The 23,580-nt window shown below is 35.0% G+C and overlaps 1 protein-coding gene across 15 annotated transcripts in view; it reads right to left on the reverse strand.

Moving 5' to 3' along the window:
• Positions 1-23,580, reverse strand: part of rap1gap2b (RAP1 GTPase activating protein 2b) — a 133,333-nt gene that overhangs the window by 24,036 nt on the left and 85,717 nt on the right. For all 15 annotated transcript variants that reach the window (XM_073934219.1, XM_073934218.1, XM_073934217.1 and 12 more), the window contains 11 exon segments: positions 22,990-23,093; positions 22,814-22,892; positions 21,015-21,068; positions 19,373-19,456; positions 18,999-19,099; positions 11,205-11,334; positions 10,862-11,017; positions 10,590-10,661; positions 7,844-7,930; positions 5,703-5,843; positions 2,490-2,639 (listed from right to left, as the gene is read on the reverse strand). In XM_073934219.1, the coding sequence (XP_073790320.1) occupies positions 2,490-2,639; positions 5,703-5,843; positions 7,844-7,930; positions 10,590-10,661; positions 10,862-11,017; positions 11,205-11,334; positions 18,999-19,099; positions 19,373-19,456; positions 21,015-21,068; positions 22,814-22,892; positions 22,990-23,093 (1,158 nt within the window).

Genomic DNA, 23,580 nt, shown 5'->3' on the forward strand with positions numbered 1-23,580 from the left:
ATCTGATATTGACATTGTTTGTAATGTCTGCTAAATTGGTACATGACCTCTTGCTGCAATACAATTTGCATTATCTATTTATCAATCAGGTTTGGTAGCATAGATTGCCCACAGCACAATCGCTACATTCACAATCCTGAATCAGTAACATGCTTGTGGAAGAGCAATTGGAAAATATGTAATCTCTGGTAAGGCCAACAAGAGCACCAGGAACAATTTTTTTCATGGATGACATTTTGTAGTTTTTGTTGAGTATTTGTGGTAACAAAAAAATCTGAAAAATACAATACAGTAGTTGGACAAGCAGGATTGCACCTTGCATGTAATACATTTGAACATAAATAAATGCACTGTAAATACAAAAGATCATATATTTTTTCAATGTACTATTGACTCCTCCCAACACAGAAATGTCCCTGGCTGACTGTCATGGTGAAAAAACAACTAATGGTTTGGAGCAGTGTGGTTCACATGATGACCAATACACTTAATGTTTTGGTGGCCTTGGCCAAATTACTGACATAATAACTAGGTTTTGAAGCATGAAAGAAATGTTTTGTGTGAGTAACTACATTTTGCAGACAAATTCTGCAATTCCAGCAAACAGTTTTGAGATTTGCACTCACAATTTAGAGAATGTTAAGTCTGTTTCGAAAAATGTGCCAAAGCAATTGAGAAAAGCTATAACAAATATTTTAAAAAAATTACCAAAAAATAAAAATAAAAAATGTTGCCCATAAAGACAAAAAATAAAATAAAACAGCAGTGCCACAACTACTAGTGCCCCTATGAATTCATACACTTTAAAACTTAAAGAATTAAGGTAACTCAAACCATTTGAGGAAACCGATTGCAACAAACCATTTAAGTGCAAAAACTAACCCTAATAGGTACTGTGAACTTAATCCATTTGAGTAAATGAAGCAATATGAGCACAGTAAAACCCAATAAATGAAGAGAACTCAAACCGACTGAGTACTGTAAAACCTAATAAATGAAGAGACCTCGAACCAATTAAACAGTGTAAAATAACAATAAGTTAAGGCAACTCAAACCGTTTGAGGAAACCGATTGTTACAAACCATTTGAGTAAAAAACTAATATACATGAGTACTGTAAACTTACTCCATTTAAGTTGAAGTAATGAGGTATTTAATTAACTCATTACCTTCAACACTGAGTTCAAAACTCTTTTCAAATGAGGAGAAATCTTTCAGTCAATTTTGAGTTAACTACACTCATTTCATTTGATAAAGTTGACTGTTGGGTTTTACAGTGTATGAGCGAAATGTTTCCCAAGTACACTGTAAAAATGATAAGCAATATGCTTAAAGTCTTAACACATTTTTCTTAATTATTGCAATGATCGTTTAACTTATCTGAAAATGTAATATATACATAGACAAAATAATAATAAAATAAAAAATTCTAAACCCAATTAAAGCTAATTAAAAACAAACCGATATTGATTGTAATGTTATAACGTGCACTTTTTCAATAACAGCTTTGAAATTGTAATTATGTAAAAAAGTGCTATACAAATAAACTTGTATTGAATTGAATTGAATAAAAAGCAATTTACAAAAAAAGTGAGTAAAGTCATTGCCATAAAATTACCTAAATAAACTATGTGCATATTATTAAAAACAAAAAAACTCAACAGTTTCAAGTTAAAACAGGTTTACTTACAATTTTTTGATTAACTAATTGATTATTACAGTGTATAATCCCATTAATACTGAATATTTTTAGTACATGTAAGAAAACAAACAAAACTCTATCAGCCATTCATAAAAATGGGTAAAACAGACAACATTCCGACGTGACCAATATCACCAGAAAGTCTTCTCCAAAAACAAACAATGAATTCCCAACCTTTCATTCATTCATTTTCTTGTCGGCTTAGTCCCTTAATTAATTCGGGGTCGCCACAGCAGAATGAACCGCCAATTTATCCAGCAAGTTTTTACGCAGCGGATGCCCTTCCAGCCGCAACCCATCTCTGGGAATCATCCACACACACACACTCATACACTACGGACAATTTAGCCTACCCAATTCACCTGTACTGCATGTCTTTGGGGGAAACTGGAGCACCCGGAGGAGGGAGAACATGCAAACTCCACACAGAAACGCCGACTGAGCCGAGGTTCGAACCAGCAACCCAGCGACCTTCTTGCTGTGAGGCGACAGCACTACCTACTGCGCCACTGCCTCGCCTTCCCCAACCTTATTTGCTCATATACTAAGGGCACCAATATTAGTGAAAGCACTGAACATGTCTGCTTTCAGTCATTAGAGTAATTGTTAGCTAGAGTAAGTTGACATAGTTGCAAAGTCAGTAGAAAGTCTGTTGGGAAACCATCAAAATAAAGCATAACCAGATAATTAAAGCGAACCCCAATGTTATTACACTGAGGCTGCCCGTTCCCATATTAATTTAGCTGTTCAGATGTGGTTTATCTGTGTGAATGTAATAAGATGCTCACTGAGTTTTTTGCGGCCTCAGAGCTGCTGTGCGTCAGACTGACTCCGCTCAGGCTTGTAGGAACTCCTGCTCCTGCTGCTGGAGAACAGCGGCCATGTTTGTGGGTGCCCACCATCGTCTCCATTGAGTGACTGCGCACACGCATCGCCCGCTGACACACACAAAAACACACACACACATTTAGAAGAACTGAAATGACGTGTTATTTTAGATTAGTGTTGTCACGATACTGGAATTCCTAACTTCCATATGATACCTTAAAAAGTATTGATGTATGATGATATCATTTTGGATACCGCTTGTAAATATTGCCACAGCATACAACAGGGAAGGGACAGTTCTCCCCCAAAATTGAATGATTTCACACTACACTGTAAAAAATGCTGGGTTCCACACAATTGCTTTGTGTTTTCCCAACACAAATTGATCAAGCTAACTTAATCATTTTTACACATTAAGGTAGACTGAACATGAAACAATTAGGTTAAATTAATAATTCTGTTGTTTATACTTATTTTAAATAAGTAGATTGCACAAGCAGCAACGTTTATTGTATCATGAGTTTCTTTATAACACTTGAGAACATATTTTGAAGAAAACCTGTAACCGTTAGCGAGGTTTCCATTCAAAAATGTGAATTAAATTTATGCGCAAAACTGGAATATCGCATAAAAGACGTGCAAATGAAGAGGTGTTTCCATTCAAACAAAATCATCACTTCATGATTAACTGGCGCCAAAGATTCTTCAGATTTTCATTGCTTTTTACCATCCCAGCTGAAAAAAACTAAAACAAATCAAATAAAAATACTTGCTTTTTTTCATTGTTTTGAAGTGTGCAACATTCTAATAAATTTCACAGTTCTTAATTCCAACAATTCTTAAAGCCTAACTTACATAAACTTTCAGCTTACACTAGTATTGTCACGAAACTGGAATTTTTAACTTCGATATAATCCCTAAAATAATAATGATACACAAAATCATTTTTTGCTACCACTGGTAAATACTAACAGAGAATTAATTAAAATAACAACATTTAAGCTTTATTTGTCAGGATTCTGCCACTTCGGTCTTTATTTCTTGTTTAGGTGGCAGAGTCCAGACACTAGTCATGTCATGTCTTGTATGTTGTGCTTGGTTCGAGTTTTCTCGTTTACATGCACCATGTGCTTTAGTGTTGTGTTTCATGTGAACACGCAGTTAATGGATTTTCTCTTTGGCTGCGTGTTCTAGTCCTGTTTTTCCGTTAGCGCATGGCTTTTGTTGTCTTTGTGTCATGTGTTCTCTTGTCTATTGTCTAGTTCCACCCTCCTGGTAACCCATTATTAGTTTATTCAGTTCACCTGTTTGTTTGTTAATTCTTTCTCTTTATAGTCTCCTCTTGTCTGCTGTTCTGTGCCAGTTCATCACACATTGTTTATCCTGTCTTGTTCCAGCCCTGATCGCAGCCAGCTGGCCAGCTGTGTTTTAGTAATGTTTCCCCCCTTGGGATAGTTTTTGTTGCCTTTTGTTTTATTTTAGAATTAAAAAACCCATTTTTTAGTCTGCATTTGAGTCCTTGCTCCTTACCCTACCCACTAACATTGACATTTTTTTCTTCATTTGTTGGACTGTTTGTTAAAGTTTTTTACTACTGGCCATTTGTTCAGGTTTTTGCTTGCCCTGCCAAATTTTTCACAAGCACCGCTGGGAAAAACAAAAGTACGAAGCTTTTAAATATGTTTCACAGTTCTTATTTCCAGTTCTAGTATTAGAGAAGAAACTGCTATCCTAACCTATATCAAGTTATAACTTTATTGCTTCCTAAAATGAGTTGAAACAATACAATTCTTAGGTTTTTTGGGGACAACTTTTATGTTCAGTTTACATACATTTGTAAAAATACTGTAGTTAACTTAATCGACTTAATCTAACCCTGCATTCTTTACAGTGCAAGTGTACAGTCAGTAACAAAAATATGTAAATCACAACTAAAATAAACTCAACAGAACAATACAGATAATATAGGCAGGTCTAACTGTGATTTTGTGTTTTGTCGTTGATTAATGTTAATAATGACAACAGGCTTATCAGGCTAATGTCACCTTAAGAAACTTAAGAAACTGTTTTGACCTTATTCTTCAATGTGGATGTGTGCTCAATTTTGCGATTGTTTTAGATCTTCTAAAACAGGGGTGCCCAAACTTTTTCTTATGAAAGGCCAAAATCCAAACTCGATTGAGGGCAGTGGGCCCAAGATATGTATATCCAACTGTATTACAATGTTGCCATGGGTAATTAAAAAGTAAAAGGAAATAAAATAAAAAGGAAAACATTACTTTAGTCTTATTAACTAATGCATTATATATATTTTTTTACAATTTATAATGGCCCTATTATAATGACAACAATTCAATTTATAACACAATGGAGGTTAATGCCGAATACACTAGCCAAGCTGCCTTTGCCTTGATTTGCTTACTGAGGACATCTGAATTGTGGTCTATAAGTTGAGCAACAATATGTGCATAAGAAAAATGCAATTTACAACATTGGATAGAAATATTTGCTGTTTTGTAGCTTAACAATAATATAAACCAAGGTTACGTTAAATTATAAATGACAATGTGCATTAAAGGTATTAACCCCAACCCTTTGCAAAATTCTCCCTCTCTTCTCAGATGAAATGGTGGGCCAAATCAAAGGTCACTTTGGGCAAACTTTGGCCCCCGGGCCCAAGTTTGGACATCTCTGTTCTAAAGCCTATGGGAGAAATAACTAAGAATAATAAACGGCAGAAAATGGTAAAACTACTTGCACTACAAACAAGTGTGTTCATGACTATACATAAAAAAGAAGAATAATATAATAAAAATATCAGTTTGCAACATCACACAGCAAAACAATCTGTTTTTAACGTCTAAAAATTAATAGATGTGAATGAGACTGGAAAGCTGGAGCCAAAAAAATTCCAATGGCTGCGCCCGCTCATATGTCAAGAGTAAGGTCAATACTTTAGAGGGATTCTTACATTATTTGACATTTATTTAGTCTGTGCATTGAAGTGCAAGAAGAAAGTGCTGAGAGAAAGAGAGAGAGAGAGAGAGAGGGAGAGAGAGAGCGCACAAACAAAGCACAAGTATTGAATTCTTAAAGTGATTCAAGCATCAATCTCCTTTGAAAACTGTGGATAAATGAACAAAGTAAGACTGTGGCGGGGGCAGACTTTATACCTTAATGGACTCCAGTATTCCTCCATGTCCTCCATTCTCCATCCTCTCTTCATCTGGGTTTAGCGGATGTCCCAGCATTGACTGAGTGCGCTTTTGTAGCTCATTATGAAGGTTATCCAGCAGTTCTGTTCGGGTTCTCTCCTAGCACACAAACATAAGCTTTATTATCATCTGTTCTGTAGAGAATGACTTGATTTTACCCAAGTGAAGGTATTGGGTAATTTTTAACAATAAAGATGCATAAAATAAAGATTTCCTGTTCAAATAAATGCTGAAGGTTTTATTAATTGAAAATGCCTGAAACATTTCAAATCAGGCTGATTTTGCACTGGGAAGTTTGGTGTCTTTTTCCTCCATTTCTTTGGCATCAACATACACATCTCCAAAAAAGAATAATACAACAGGTAAATAAACAACATGCAAAAAAAAAACTTGCTTATGTCAGGTTCAATATATATAAAAGACACATGGATTTTGAAAGAAGAGAGAGAGAGAGAAAGAAAAAGAGAAAGAGAAAAGCCTGCCATCTAACACCTAGTAGCCAACACATAAAAAATTGTAAAAGGCTTTTACAATGTTTGAGCATTAAATAAAAGTAAAAAATGACTCAAATCTTATTCAAAAATTCGGCCAGAATAAAAGCAGTTTTTAATTTTTTAAAACCCATTTTAAGGTTAAAAATTATTAGCCCCTTTAAGCTATATATATTTTCGATGGTCTACAGAACAAACCATCATTATACAATAACTTGCCTTATTACCCTAACATACCTAGTTAACCTAATTACCCAAGTTAAGCCTTTAAATGTCAGTTTAAGCTGTATAGAAGTGTCTTGAAAAATATCTAGTCAAATATTATTTACTGTCATCATGGCAAAGATAAAATAAATCAGTTATTAGAAATTAGTTATTAAAACTATTATGTTTAGAAATGTGCTGAAAAAATATTCTCTTCTTAAATTGGGGAAATAATAAACAGGGGGGCTAATAATTCTGACTTCAGCTGTATTTTTTTTATATATTAAACCTGGCATAGTTTTTTATTGATTCTGATAGATCATGTGAGATTAAAGACTGGAGTAATGGTTCTGAAAATTCAACTTTGCATCAGAGAAGAGAAAAATTAAGATTTTAAAATATTTTAAAACAAATTTTTTTTTTTTAAAGTCTAATAATATTGCTAAATATTGCTGTTTTTACAGAACGTTTCATAGAATAAATGCAGCCTTGGTGAGCATAAGCATTTGTACACAAAAAAGAAAAAAAATGACTGTCTTCAAAATGTTGAATGGTAGTGTAACTGCAAAAAAACAACCTCCTTTTTTTAGTAATTACATTTAAATAACTAATTACTTTTTAAATCTATGTTGCACAGGCATATTTGTAAGAATAACCAATATCTTACCCAAATATTTCCTATCCTAACAAACTATATTTATTTATCCACCTTTTAGATGACATATACATTTGAAGTGTACATTATTAGCGCTCCTTTGAATTGTTTTCTGATTTCCAAATATTTCCCACATGATGTTTAACATAGCAAGGAATTTTTACAGTATTTCCTACAATATTTTTTCTTCTAAAAAAAAGTCTTCTTTGTTTTATTTTGACTAGAATAAAGGAGTTTTTAATTTTTTAAGCAATATTTTTTGACTGTCTACAAAACAATCTATTACGTTTGGAAATGTGTTGTCAAATCCATTAAGCAGAGCTTGGGGGAAAAAAATTAACAGGAGGGCTAATAATTTTGACCTCAACTGGTGATCTCTAAATCTATATTTCCAAAGAAAACAACCCCTATTATTGCTTTTGTGTTCCAAGGTCACATAATTAAAATTCATTGTATTTATGCATGGTTTTATATAAATTATATGACCCTAAATATAATGAACATTTTTAACTAAGGCTTGTTTGAAGTCATGTTTTCATGTCTGGTTAACATTTAGTTCTCAAATGATTAGCAAAAGACTAATCAGCCTATTTATTTTAAGCTATTAAATGGCCCTTGTGTCTCTGAGACCCCCAGTACAACATCAGGATTAAGCATTCAGAGGTTGTGCCGAAGCAGAAATGTGTCAAGCTTTTTCAGCTCATCCTTACAGTAATGCACTAATAAAGGATACTCTTTTGTTTCCTCACCTCAAGCTTGGCGAATCGGTTTGACCTGTAACAAGCCAACTCTGCATTGATCAGCTTGGTCAGCAGAAACTCTCTGAATTCTGGACCCTAAGAGAGAGTAGAATGACAGGGCAGATATGAGAAAGATGCCAGAGCAGCCTTAAAAGACAATGACCTGACAAAATCCTGCCTGTAATATAAGCAAATATGACCTTTAGAAAGACGGTAAGGTGATAGCAAACAGTCTGCGCAGCAAAAGATCATTTTCTTAACCAGTCTTTGCTTTGATTTCTTGTAAAAGCATTGCCTCATCCTCAAAGTCATCTTAAATTCTTAAATTCTAACTTCTAAACTCAATATTTGGTAATCAAAATTACATTATTAAATGTTTTTTCCCACAATGATAATCGTATTGTAATGCATAGTTCACTGAGGCAAGCTTTTAAACCAAAGTGCAGTATATTAAAAAAAAAAAACAGACTTAACAAAAACATGACTTTACATTACTCGACTAGATAAAAACCATGAACTTGAAAACCTGACATAATTTCAAAAACAGACAGGGAACAAAGGAAACATGAGGGCTATAATAAACACGAGAGCACGTGTCCTGAGTCAACCAATGAGACATATGACTAAAGCAACTAAAGAAAACATGATACAAGAACAAAGCAGCACAGGATGGGAAACAGGAAGACAGGACTAAAATACTAAATAATAGACATGAAAACAAGTAATGACAGAAATTAAGCTTTTCAAAGCTTCAAAACAATTGAATCGATTGCTTCGTAAAATGAATTGAAGTGTTCAAAACAGCATATGCCAGGGACACCCGGTGGTCAAAACTGTGTAAATGAAAAAACTTAGGCAAAACATGCATTAGAATGTTTTTCTAACTATTGGCAACTTTAAATTGAAAGTATAAATGCACTTAGTTTATCATCTAATGTCATTAACCCATTGATCAACATCCTGACAGAAGGACACTGAAATTTACTTCACTATATTGCAATTAAATTTTAATCCCATTGTGACAAATTATATATAATCGGAAAGATGATATATGTCTTCTAAATGCATATTTTACAGCTGTTTTAGGTTTTTTTATTTTGGTTACGTAGGAAGACTTGAAGATTTAAAATTCAATTACTGTCACCCTTAAAACTGTGAATTGAATTGAATTTTATTTAGACAAGCTGTACAAAAATACAAGTATCCCATACACTTTGAAATAAAAACTGTCCAGGATAAAAAAATACAATAAAGCCCTGGGCTTCTTTCCATTGTGGTCCTCGCTGTTAAATAAAACAAAGTATGGCTTCAAAATACAGATGATGCATAAAACAAACAGTACCTCACACATTTTAATACAGGAACAAAATAATTCACAAATTCATTTTTCTTTTCGGCTTAGTCCCTCTATCAATCAGGGGTAGCCACAGCGGAATAAACCGTCAACTCATCCAGCTTATGTTCTATGCAGCTAATGGCCTTCCAGCCGTAGCCCTGTTCACAATCAAGTAACATATAAAATAAAACATCCTCGTCCATTATGAAAACTAATTATCCTCATCAAACAACCATCTTTTGATAGCTTTTTTGAACCTCCTTAAATCTTTTATTTCCTGGATCGATTTTGGTGGTTTGTTCCACAAAATTGCACTTGTATGTAAAAACATATTTTTTTCCCACTAGACTTTTAAATTTAAATAAACAAAGATTAAAATCCCAACCTCTAGTACTGTACGAATGCTGCTGCCTCACCATTTGAAAATAGTTCACCAAATAACTAGGAACCACATAACCCATAGACTGTGGGATTATTTGCAGTTCAATTTTTAAATGTAGTCTGAACAGAAAGCATATCATTTGAAAGCTTACAATTTCTAGATGCAGATGACTGAGTTTTGATAGATGTTACTGAGCAACAGTTATTTATTCATTTGCAAGAAGGATACAAGGATACCCATTAAAGTTGTAAAGCATTACTTTGCTACAGCAATTCACATGTAAAATTGTTTACATACTTTTTTAGAGGCTAAATTCTGATCAAATACAACCAAACTGCACATTCTACTTTAAAATCTGAGGTCTACTTTACAAACACTGTCAAAAGTATGAAAAAATATGGTTCATATTCCTCAAAACATACACAGAAATAGGGGCACCCTCTTAAAAGACTTATTTTAAATGAAATAATAATTAAGATGATTTATTATGTACGCAACACTTAAATTTTCAAGAAATCTCAAGCACCAAAATCTGAACATTTTTCAATCTTTGCAGACACAAGATAAAAATTTTAAAACATTTAAGGATTTCCAGCCCCTGTACAAACCCTGTTTGTTATTTTCTTTGGGTACATTGTATATAATTAACAGTTTATAATAAAAGATCGATTTTTATCACAAGGGAAATTTAAAACAAGCTCAGTTTACTTGAGGAGCAATAATGCATTAATTATTAAGTATTTATTTTCAAGGTTTCTTTAAAAAAATTGTTATTATTTTCAAAGATGATACTTGTTTTTTATTTTAAGTATTAGCTTTTAAGTATTAAATCTGTCTGATTTATTCCTTTAAAAAGAAGAAGATTATCCGGTGTGGTAAGTATTGTATATTAAAAAAATATTTATAAGCAAATGAAGTAAATAGTATAAAAAAGTCTTGATTTCTTTTGCATTTCCCCCACATAAATATATAATTTTAATGATAATCTGAAGCATGATTAGATTTTAGCAGAAGTAGTGGGACACTGTCTTGTTTACCTTTTTGAAAATAGGCGGATTAGGAAGCGGAGGGCCAAACTGCGGCACATCTTCACGTGCTGTGACAGACACCTGCATCATATGATCACAACTTCCAATTACAATGAAAAGAGTGACATGATTAGATTCTTTAATTAAAATGACAAGTTGGTCTAATAAAATCAAAAAGTAAAAATTACACTCCCCATTGAAAAAATAAACAAATTATACAATCTTGTATTTATTAAAACCTTTTACCCAGATATTTTACAAAATAAATTTTGATGATTTACCTTGTATGTGGCTTCATCTGTTCCAGAGTTCTCCACCTGAACGAGAATGTAAGCGTGGAGGAAATTGGAAGCGATCATGTCAGGCACAAAAGGTGTGGCCTCCTCCTGAAAAACTGCAGCCACAATGTCATTCCCAATGTGACGCTTCCTTTGGAGCTAGAGCATTTACAGGATAAAGAATAGAGTCACGTTTTATCTCTAATGTTAGAAAAAATTGATATAAAATCTATTTTCACACAGAAAAATGTAATAAAGACTTAAAGTTTTATTTATGACTTCGAAAAATAATTTTTTACAGCCCTATGGTGGATTTACTTATGAAAATGTCAATTTCAGTGAGCACCTGCTGCGTGTCTCCCTCAATATATGGTAGCTTGGTGGAGATGTGAAACATTAGTTCCTGTCCTTTAAACACAGTGTAGACCGACTGAGAACCCGTCTGACCGTGAGACACATCCAACCCCCCTCGAAACCTGAATAGAAGATCAGGAGTGGGAAAATGAGGTATGAAATATACAAGAGTAAGCTGATGAAACAACTAATTTAATGATTCTTTGTGGAGAAATCACACACTAAAAAAAAAAAAACTATAGTTAAAAAAACGAATAAAGCAAATTACAAATGCCATATTTTACACTAAAATAATGATTAAAACAGATGCGTTTTTCAACTAATAAAAGCAAAAAAGCCATTAAACAGAGAAAAAAAAAAACAAATTTACATTTTTATCTCCTCTGGTTGACAGTACTTCATTAAAGGCAAATAACGTAAGTCTTTTCATTCAAATTTTACAAAAACTACACTGGAAAAAAGTTCAAATTGACAGCTCAAATTGACAACTAGAACAGTGTTATACTGTATATTTTGGTGACTTATGAAATATACACTATCCCAAATGTTTTAAAAAAATTCTAATCCAGAGATATAATCAGTTTTAACTAGTGACATAGGCTGTGTCCTGTGTCTCCATGTTGAAGACACCCTTTATTTCTGGTTTGGTTTTATGGAAAACAGGAAAACACCACAGCATTAAAACAATACTCTAAAATGCACTCAGTATAATAAAACAGTGCTGCAGCTTCACGTGATTACAAGCAGTAGAACTGGAAGTGGTGGACTGTGGTATAAGAAAAGCTTCACTGCTTTCATGCTGATCCTTTCGCTTCAACCAACTTTAGCCTTACTCTGCTTCATACAACCATGATGATGAGTTTTGAAAACTTTAGCTCATCCATGAACATGATTTCTGCAGGAGTCCTGTAAGATGTATTGAAGATAACAACTACAAACTTTTAAATTCCATAACTCCATAATTCCCAAAAAATTCAATAACTTTTGGTCTTCATGATCTGAAGATAATCCGAGTCAAATTTGGTGAAGACTGGACCAATGGTGGAGTTAAAAAAAGAATGGTTTGAACAAAATCATAACGGTGGACAGGAAGTTTGGCAGATTATGGAACATTTTGTATCTGTGTTATCGGCATGACCCAAGGAATAATTTGAGAGAAATTCCATCAAAATAAGCATATGCAGTCAAAAGGTATTACCACATTTAAGTTCCATTAATAATGCTAATGAATGTCTTATAATTCTTTACCCATAGATGGCGCTGTCACCAAATTTTTATGGTGGGGTCAGTGTGAGGCGACAATGACATATCTAAGAGATACAGCCTCAGATGTAGTTTGGTATCTTGCCATCACATTTGTCATTGTAGTAAACAAAAAACGTTACACCTATTGACACAAATTCAATATTTTTGTCAGCATGATCTGAAGATGATTGAGTCAGATTTGGTGCAAATCAACTAAACGATGTAGGCGGAGTTTGAAAAAGGAGGTGCTGAAACTTTTTTTAGCACATTCAGGGCAAAAGCCCGAAAACACATACTGACTTTAATAACAATTCACAAATATGTCCGTAAAAATAGCAATTTTTGACATAATTCAAAATGGCCGACAGCCAAAATAGCTAACCTAGGAAAATCAGAAATCATTCGAATTCATTTTATGAATTTTGGACAAAAAGTTGAGAAGTTATTAGCAAAAAAAAAAACTATTTTTTGTATCTCCTGACCACAAGGGTGCAGTGCACCGAAACACTGCAGCTCATTTTAGACCATGTTTGTGATAACACACACCAAGTTTGGTGTGAATACGTTAGGAGATAACACCTCACGTCAATTTTTGCAAGCTCTTTGTTAAATTTGTTCACAAGTTAATTGAAAAAAGTACATGAAATCAACTTGAATTCAATAACTTTTGGTTAACATGGCCTGTGGATAATGTCATTCAATTTTGGTGAAAATCGGACTAGGACGAGTTTTTCGGTGCTTGGCCCCAAGGATTCCACACTTAGTGACAGCACCGTCAAAATACACCTTTGTCTGTTGTGAATATGCGCCATCTAGTGGTGAAAATTACATACTGTGCCTTTAAGGTAAAAAAATACTCTTATCATCAACTTAACTAGGTACACCATGCTAATACTGTGTTAGACTTTATTGAAATGATGATTTTTTTGGGGATAGATTAAGCAAGGTAATGGAAACGTTACTCTGAGATTTTGGTCCACATTGATATAGAGCATCAGTTGTTGATATGATGAAGATCCATGATGTGAATCTCTAAGCTGCTCTATTAGATTGAGGTATACTGAATATGGGATCCATTAAAGTTTGGTGCTTACTGTCATGTTTAAGAAGCTATTGTAACAACATCTGAAACGGTTCTCAGCTAGTACTAAGAGGCCAAAAGAGTGCTTAGAAAAATTCCTCCAGACGATTACACCACCATAACCTGAACCGCTGACACAAGGCAGGATATATCCACTCTTTCAGGGTGTTTTTGACATATTCTGACCTGACCATACAAAATTCACTGCAGAAATTGATACTTATGAGACAAGTCAAACTTTTTCCAGTCTTCCGTTGTCCAGTGTTGTTCAGCCAGTGTTGTAGCCTCAGTGTACTATTGTTATTGGTTATCTTCCTGTTGTGTGTTCAAAAATGCTATTTTTTTTCACAGACCTTGGTTCTAATTAATGATTATTTATTTATTTATTTGTTTATTTGTTTATCAGCTAAGTTTTCTATCATTTATTCAGAATAATTTATTTAGAATTAATCATTCTCCTCTGATCTCGATCATCAACAAGGCATTTTTCCAACCCAGGCTCATTCTGAATACATACCCCTATAAATATTTCTGGAGATTGCCAAATACGCCCCAAGAGCTACTTTTTTGCAGCTTTTGTTGTTGCGAATCCAACAGAGGCTGCTGTGTATGCTTTTTCAGATCTCAAATTTCTCTCACGAGTGCCATTCGCACCTGCTGTTCTCACGTAAATCCACCAGAGGCCGCTGTTGACTGACTGACTGACTCACCAATCGACTAACCCACCCTCCTCCTTCCCTAAACTCAACCAAGAAAAAGAAAAGAAAAGCCTTTACCTATTTTTACCAGGCTTTCATATTTGACCACATCCTCATCCTGTTATTTACTTTTTTACTTTATTTTTTGGGTTTTGTTTATGTCTTACCTGCTTTCTGGAACCGTTTTTCGCCTGACTCAAACCCCATCGTCATGGTCAACTCCTCTCTGCATCTCAAATCTGCCAACAGATGGCAAGCCAACTGGGCAAACTGGTAACAGTGGGAAAGATGTCTATACAGGGGTAAGCGGTCGGCTGGTAAGCGTGAAAAGGAATGGCGTCATACCATCCGGTAGCCTTCATTTTAAAAAGGAAATGCAGCCAAACATACTTTTGGCTGCATGATTCACGATCTCCAGAAATGTATATAGGGGCTACATTTTCAAAATGAGCCTATGCTGGCATTTTCACTCAACATTCTCAATAAACCATAAAGACGGTTGTGTGTGAACATCCAAGTAGATCAGCAGCTTTTAAAACACTCCGATTTTCCAATATGGCTCCAACAATCATACCACTTTCAAAGTCACTTAAATCTTGTTCTCCATTTTAATGCTTGGTTTGAACTCCAGCAGATTATCTTGACCATGTCAACATGCCTACATGTATTGAGTTGCTGCCATGTGAATTCATAATAAGATATAAACAAACAGTTGGTAATAAAAACAGCTAAATCTCAGAGTATCTACATTGTCAGTCAGACTCACGAATGATAGGTTCTGTAAATCAGAAGAGCCCAAACTAATGATCATGCAAAGCCCATTAAAAGCCTTGGATGATGGTATAACACCGACCTTTACGACTCAAAGCAGGTAGAAAAACTTAGGCAAGAGACAAACAGGCTCAAGACAATAAATGACACAGCCCTTCTGGGAAAGCTGACGCTTATGTGACCAATTTCCATCTATGGAGCTCACATTATCTAATGCCAAGGTGCACCTGGAGAGAGAAAATTGATTGTACTGCCAAGATACCGTAGGGCTATATGGCAAAGGAGCTCTTTCTCTTCCAATTTCAGGCCTCATGGAGGGGTATAAATGAGCCAAAACAACACTTTAAGAATCCTTGAACCATGTGTAAAAGATGTTACTCCTGCATTAGCAACAGGAAGAAAATGGTTATCCAAAGGCAGCCCTTAGGCACTGTGAAATCATCCGATTTAGCAGATGGGGACATGGATTGGGAATAACAACACCCATGTGGCAACAAGCTACACCAAAGGAATAGGATTATCTGGTGGCGGAGAAAAGAAGCAGTCCAGAAGAAGCAAACAGATGTGCCAGAGCAGTCTCCAAAGCCCAACAAGGCCACCGGATAAGAAAAGAGCATGGAAACACACAGGCTATTCGTCGTTATAGAGACGGATAAGATGTGCTGCCTTCCCCAACAAATCTGCAGGTGTAGTTTGGACAAGACCCAGCCTGCCACCTGTGCACATCCCCTGCCAACCACAGACAAATTCTGGTGGGTTCTAAGAACATTCTGACACAGGGAAGGTACATGTGGTGCCGCAATCAGGTACTGGGGTGCTTGGTGGCACAAAGAGACAAAGAGATCATCAACAAACTTAATTTTCAATAAATGAAAATAAATTAGCAAAAATGCAGTCCTTTCTTCAGGGAGAGAAGGCAAGCGTAGGCCTTGTTTCCTAGAATGGCAAGTTGAATGCAGCCAGGAACTTGGTGATGTGAGTTGATTTAAATCGCAGGCTCACTTTCCCATGTGAAATTGCAGTCACCAATCTGTGCCCAAAACTGGATCTCTCGTGCAAATCCAGCCAGACTGTCATAATAGTTGAATTAACAGTTCCCTGGTAAGAGGCCATTAATAAAGCCTTTATAAGAAAGAAACTATGCCAACTTGGCAGCTGAAGCCAAGGAGCATGGCTGGACAAAGAAGGTATAACAGGTGCAAGTAGGCTGCAGGGGCTTGGTGACTACCTCTACGGGTCCTGAAGGAGGTAGGCATCAGATTTCAGGTCCAGTGGATAGTGGTCAGGGAACCTGCTACTGTTGCTGACACAGTATCGGCTGCCAAATTTTCTTTAGGTGCATTTCAAATTGCTTACTAATGCACTATTAAACGCTATTTTGTGGTATAAATAGTGTAAGTAGTGCGTTCACACTAAAAACTCTAAATAATAATAAATGAATTACCCGGATGATGCAATAATTCAACCTTTAAAAAGAAGTGTGGACTTTTTGACACTTCATGCACTAAACGACGCAGCTTTGCTCACGTAGCTGAATAGAGCAGAGCTTTCAGGGACACCTGTTGGATTACTTTATTTATTTTGGATTGTGAAAACAAAATTCTCCTACAAGAGTGACTATAGCGCCTCCCGATGGTGAATGCAGTTATACTCATGGGAGTATTATTTGGTAGTTTGGTCATTTATTTCACGGATTTAGCAACTGTCAAACGTAATCTGGGAAACGGTTTGAATTTCCACTTAGTAAAAAAACATTAGTGTTCTATTTGGGACGACACTACAAACATATACTATGCTGTTGAGTGTATAAGTGCATAAGTACATAGTGCATAAGTGCACAGTGTATTTATTGTGTGCCATTTGGGATTTGGGCAACATTGGTAAGTATGTGACACAGACCCAAGCTTGATCAGCTGAGGGTGTTTTGTGATTAAGAGCCAAAACACTCAATTCTTTTCGCATTGCATGAGTCTTGCTGCTCAATTTTTGATCCAGCTGCAACAAGCAAACAATGATAAGCTTCACACTGAAAAAAAAATAGCTCCATAATGTGGGGTTAACCTACTCTGGAGCAAGGTTATAATAGTTTGGGATTTTTCATTAGTTTTAGTTTCTATTTCGTTTTGACTTTATGTTTTCAAATTCAGTTCGTTTTAAATAGTTTTAGAGGCAGATTTACTAGTTTTTATTAGTTTCTATATTTTGAAATGACTTAGTTTTAGTTCAGTTTTTATTAGTTTCAGTATTAGTTTTAGTTTTTTTATAAATAAGGATATTTGTTAGGTGCAAGATTCAAAATCAACAGGATAAATACTGTATAATAAAAACTCAGCCATACATTTTTTTAAATATGTATTCTGAGAACACTTGAACACTATCATCTACCAATACCATCTACCCATCCTCTAATTTAAATACAACAGCACACAAGATAGCAGCCTTAAGTACAATATGTGTGCAAGGCTGCTTCTGAGGTTAGATACACAGTAGTAATGGGAAGTTCAGATATTAAATGCGAATGTTTGGATTCAACATTATGTAGTCAGCAATAGTAATTTCAGTCAGTTAAAACATCACCATAATCTGAAAAATGTCTTACAGTAAAGATCTGCAACCCAACTGAACTATTATTACCATATCTTTATTTAAATTCCATTACAATTTTCTGTTATAAAAAAACTTAAGTTTTTTTTCCACTTGATCCTCTCATTTAATCCCTCGGTTCACCCGCGCTGCAGTTGTTCACGTTTAGTTCAGTCACAGCAGGCTGTCATGTACTGTTTGTGTTCGGTTCACTGAATCACGTATGCGCAGTATTATCGGTTCAGCGCTTCTCAAATTTGATCTCAGTTCAATGTTTCTGTTCTAAAAACTGAATGAGAGTATATATTGGATCATTTAGAGTCAGAGTGGGTTATTAGGCTTGGTAAAAAGTAAGTAGTTTTTGGATAAGTGCTTACTGGAAATGCAAATTGTTTCAAATGATTCAGTTTGATTTGGTGAACTAGTTCAACTAGTTCACTTAGAAGATCCGGTTTAAAATATTTGTTCGCGATTGCGATACAGAAATAAAACCCGTTATTGGGCACAAACGTAATAGTTTTAAGTGTCTGTATTTAATGCTGTCACCGTGCTGCCGTCATGTCCACTTGTTGTTTTTGTCGCGGGAGCAACAGCAAGGAAGACTGGAGGATAACCGGCTTGATCTGGCCAATGGCAGCAGGACTGACTGTTACAGTCTCTCAGGTGCCTTACGGTTCAAACACATGCAGCGCGAATTAGTTTTACATCTAAAAGGCTTACATTACAATTATGTATTCTACATTCACAAAAACGAAAACAAAGGAGGTTTTTGCTATAATTTTAGTTAGTTTCAGTTAGTTTTGTATGTACACAATAAAGTTTCAGTTAGTTCTAGTTAAAAAAAAAAAAAAAAAACTCCCGTTTTTATTTTAATTTCAGTTAACGACCATTATTTAAAAATTTTCGTTAACTATAATAACCTTGCACTGGAGCAATGTAGCATAACCCTGGGTGAAAACTTTTAAATTACAAATGTAAACCGTGCAGGGTTAAAAGTAGTGTTTAGAATGATGATAATCTGGGGTTAAGTGCGGTGTGAAAAGCCCAAATGAGGCTGTGGTACACAAATGAAGATAATCTGGGGTTAAGTGCGGTGTGAAAAGCCCAAATGAGGCTGTGGTACACAAATGAAGATGTGTTGCATTGGTGGAAACTCTATACAAAGGTTTTTTTGTCAGAATCACCACAATAAAAGGATGGTCTTTGGGGAAAGGGGTCCCACTGGAAACATCCAAATTACCAATTTGTGAGGGAATGTTCTATAGTACTGCTGTTGAATTTTTTAGATTATAACACCAAGTCCTATCATGCAGAGTGTACCTCTTAAAGTGGCCAGTTAATGTGCTGTTCTGCACACATCCTAACAAATCACATTCATATTTTATTTATCAACTCTTTTTTTATATACCCTTTAAAGTCTTGCAGTTGGACACAGTCTCCCAGCACTCGGAGAAACTCTGTGAAGGCCGGCGTCTCCTCGCTGTTCCCAAACAACTCCTCCTCTGAAGTCTGTGGACAGCACAGAGTATCAGGAAACATCACAGACTAGTAAACAACAGGTGAAACAGCAGGAAGGCAAGGGAGTGTGATAAGATAAAGTAAAAGTATAAAATAACACACATACAGCAGCTACTTATTGATGCATTGCTTTGGTGATTCAGATAAGATTAGAGAGGAAAGCCTTATAAGAAAGCTGAAATGTCCTTTGGTACTTTAGCCAGGCTTGGTTTTAGTATTTATAATGGTACAAAAACTACACACATTCAGCATTAATGTCCTCACCTGCCCAAACTTTTGGTAAATGACACCAAACTTGAAGGTGTTGTTTAACTCATGCTCATCATAATTCACTATTAATTGAGAGCCCTGCAAAAAAACAAGAACAAGAATATATAAAGATAACACTCTGGCTATTTTAAAGCATGTAACAAGTTTTTTAAATGAGGAATTAATATCTCTGTGAGAGGCAATACAGTGTTAATGACATTTGCAATGCCCCTACAGACTTGCTCATAAAAACAAATCTGAAGGATAATCACACACGTAATTATAACTATTAAAAATGAATCTAATATTTTAAAATGAAACATCGGTATCCCAAAAAGTCTTTCCAATGTGTTTATATTGCTTAACTGTCACTTTTTAACGAAATGTTTGCTTAAAAAGAGTTGTATTTCCTTAAAATACAAACAAACAAACATTTATACAATTTAACGACCTTCTTTGAATCCAGTGTGTGCCTGAAAAGCATTATTGAAATGACTGAGGAAACATAACAGTTAATCAATATTATTTTATACACCACCATTCAAGAGTTTGTTCTAAATGTTTTTGAAAATGTCTCTTAATCGCAGAAGAGTTAATGTTATGACATGCTGCATAACTACAGCATAATAATGTCTATTTTGATTTATAGTAATATAAATGTATTTTATTAATCTGATGGAATAAAATTGGTGTCACGGTTTAGTATTTATTTATTATAATTATTATTCATTCATTTTCTTTTCGGCTTAGTCACTTTATCAATCCGGGGTCGCCACAGTGGAACGAACCGCCAAATTATCCAGGACATTTTTACACAGCGGATTCCTTTCCAGCTGCATCCCATCTCTGGGAAACATCCACACACACTCATTCACACTCTTGCACAATGGACAATTTAGCTTTTCTCAATTCACCTATAGCGCATGTCTTTGGATTGAGGGGGAAACCGGAGCATCCGGAGGAAACCCACGTGAACGCACGGAGAGCATGCAAACTCCACACAGAAACGCCAACTGACCCAGCCGGGGCTCGAACCAGCGACCTTCTTGCTGTGAGGCAACAGCACTACCTACTACGCCACTGCATCGCCTTATTACTGTGGTTGATGTCATTGTTTTTTATATTATTTATGTTTCTTTTCTTTTTTAGGATAACTCCGCCTTGCACCTGCGGATAAATCCGACTGTCAGCTTGATAAGTGGAAGTTGAGAGTGTGTTTGGGGTGGCTCTTTGTTTTCCAGCGCGTGTCTAACTGATCCTCCTGATCTTTGCGCTGTTTATTCAATTTTTTGTTGATCTTTGTTTTATCTATGGTTTTTGTATGTTTGTTTGTTTAATTAAGAATTTTGATTGAGTAATATTGTTAAATTAATTATGTATATTTTTGTTTGCCATTTATTTTAATAGACAAGTTTTTGGTCTCTAACTAAATAGAGGATGGTACTTTTTGAGTTGTGTGTCCTTTTATGTTGCTAACTCCTGTCTAGACTAGCCTTAAAAATTGGGGTCCGTAACAAGTGGCAACAATTGAGATGCTTAATATATTTGTGGATTACAACATTTTTTTACAGTCTCTCAATTTTCAACCAAAGTGCAAACAATAATATTAATAATTACATTATAATATTATTAATAATAACATTAATCTTTAACTCACCTTTGGATACAGTACAGGACTAAACCTTAGCCCAACAATGTCTTCACACAGAAGCTATAAATGTGGAAAACAACATGACAAAACACAAACAGTCAACAAACCAACTTTGATTGACTAAATTTATGAATTTATGTTTATTTTCCACCCTTTATTTGACCCAATTTTATTTATTTTTTGTTGCTGTCCATGTAAGAAACTTCACATTTGCATGACAAATGAGAAACTCTACTCGGATATGGCTTCTAAGTTTACTTTTAGATCTAATATACATTTTAATCATTGTAATATCCTTCATTAGCAGCCTCTTTTGCAAAGTGGCATATCAATGAGAGAGATTAACAAAAATAACAGGGTGAGTAAAAAATTTTGAATATACTGGACAGATAAAAATACTAGTGGACTAACGAATCACAAATCTCACGGTTTGGATCATGTTATGGTTTGTTAGTCACGGATCGAACCTATGTTTGGATCAGCCAAAAAAGGGGAGAAGACAAATGTAATTTGCTTTCCATTATTACAAAAACAGCACTGCAAGGCACTTTTGGTTTTAACAAACAAAACTTAGAAGCTGTAATTTTATTAAAGAATAAAATGAGAAAATAATCAGCTGAATATAAATAAATTGCAAAATAGTATTGTAAAGAATTCACTGTTACTACTACTGTTGCTGATAATGCTAAATGTAGAAATCAAACATTATAATTTGTACAACCCATATTTATTTTTATTTTATTTTTTAATAATGATTCAGTTATTCACTCCAAAACTAAAACATGTTTCATTGCTAGATGTATCATTTTTGAAGAATTATTCAGTGGCATATTTTGATGCTTGGACCTATTGGTTAAATAATGTAATTGCTGCTCACAACTTTCATTTTTGAGAGTCAAGTTAAATGCATATGAAGGTGAGTTTAATCTTTAGCATATGGTGCTGAAAAAGCTGAACGTGCTGCAATTTAAGAAAACACATGCAATTACAAAAAACACCAGCAAACTCTTAAGGCCCAAGCTGTTTTTTGGCGTTTTTTGCAGTTGCACGTGTTTTCTTATATTGCAGCAAGTTAAGCTCTCTCAGCCACCATATTACCATAAACATCAGTGGTTTTATCTAAACTATAAACTGTTATCCCAGTACTTCTGTGTTATTAAACTGTTTGTCACTGCATAACTAAATCAAAAGACTAAAGACTGAATCTTTTTCTTGATTTCTGTTTTTCAAACACAGATTTGAATGCAGCGATTCGAAGGATTATTAAACATATGCAAATCACCATCATTTATAATTTATGTTGCGTGGGTGTTGAGATCCCGATCTTTTAATGATTAATCGTGTAGCGAACTCTCAATGTATTAATGCAGGCTAAACAGAAAACACCTTTAATAACCTTAGGAAACCCACCACATCCCACATAACCTACTACAACTTCTCCCATCATCTTTATATTTTCCAGGAAAGCCTAAATGCTTTCCATGTGTGATCTGAATGATGTAAGAGGGGATCTCTAAAAACATTTATGAATCTGCAGGTCACCTGTGTTTCAAACCGTGAGTTGTGATCTGTACAAATTGTGGATCAACCGTGATCCGTTCCACCACTAACAAATATTAATTCACAGATTTTTTTAAATTGCACATACACATCAAACTCACCCTTCAAAGAGCAGATGACAGCTGCGTTTACAATTTAGAATAGATGTTTTGTTTTCTACAGTTAATCAAAAAGACTATAGGTTCTGACATATTCTTTTAAATGGTTAAAACCTGTGCACCTTCTCTGCAGGGAACAATCATTACCTTTGCTAACTGAGGGACACTGGGGAGCTCAGTCAAGCCTGTCAAAGAGATCCTGTCATAGATTGTCTTTGATGGAGCCCTAAGCGTGGCAGAATTTAATAGAAAAATGCAATCAAACGTTTCAAAATGTGCCAATCATGTAATTACACATAAGGGATTGAAAGGGCTGTTATTACCTGAGAATGATGTGCAGGTACTCTTGCTCCTTCACCTCCTCATGTCTGAGGGACAGTACGAGGTTGCCATGGTTACTGGCCGTGCAATAGAAGTTCAGATGTTCCTGAGACCCACAGATAAGAGGAAGCGGTTTAATTGCGAACAAATCCATGGCAGACATAAAGAACATTTTGTTAAATTACACCGGGTTCTGATTTTCACTGCTTCAAGAATTACCTGTGAGTGATCTGGTTGAAGTGGTCTGACACAAATATTTCATAAAGAGTTAGTTTGACAGAATAGTTAGGTATAATATCTTCATAATATGCCTATTGATGTAAAAATATTTTACTGAAGAGTTCTCACCCTGGCCAGATAGTTTTCTCAGTAAGAACTAATGGCAGAGTTATTTCACAGTATGTCAGAAGATCTTGCCTAACCACAGGATAGTCTGACAAACAGTTAATGTGGATAAATTGTGGATAAATATCCACATGTACAGAAATCTAATGAAATATTAAAATAATAAGTATTAGGTTCCCCGGGTTCTGAATTGCACTGAAAAAAAACTCAAGCAGTACTATATCCAATAAAAAAGTATCCTTTATTTC

This window comes from Danio rerio, chromosome 21, assembly GCF_049306965.1.
Source record: "Danio rerio strain Tuebingen ecotype United States chromosome 21, GRCz12tu, whole genome shotgun sequence".
NCBI lineage: Eukaryota > Metazoa > Chordata > Actinopteri > Cypriniformes > Danionidae > Danio > Danio rerio.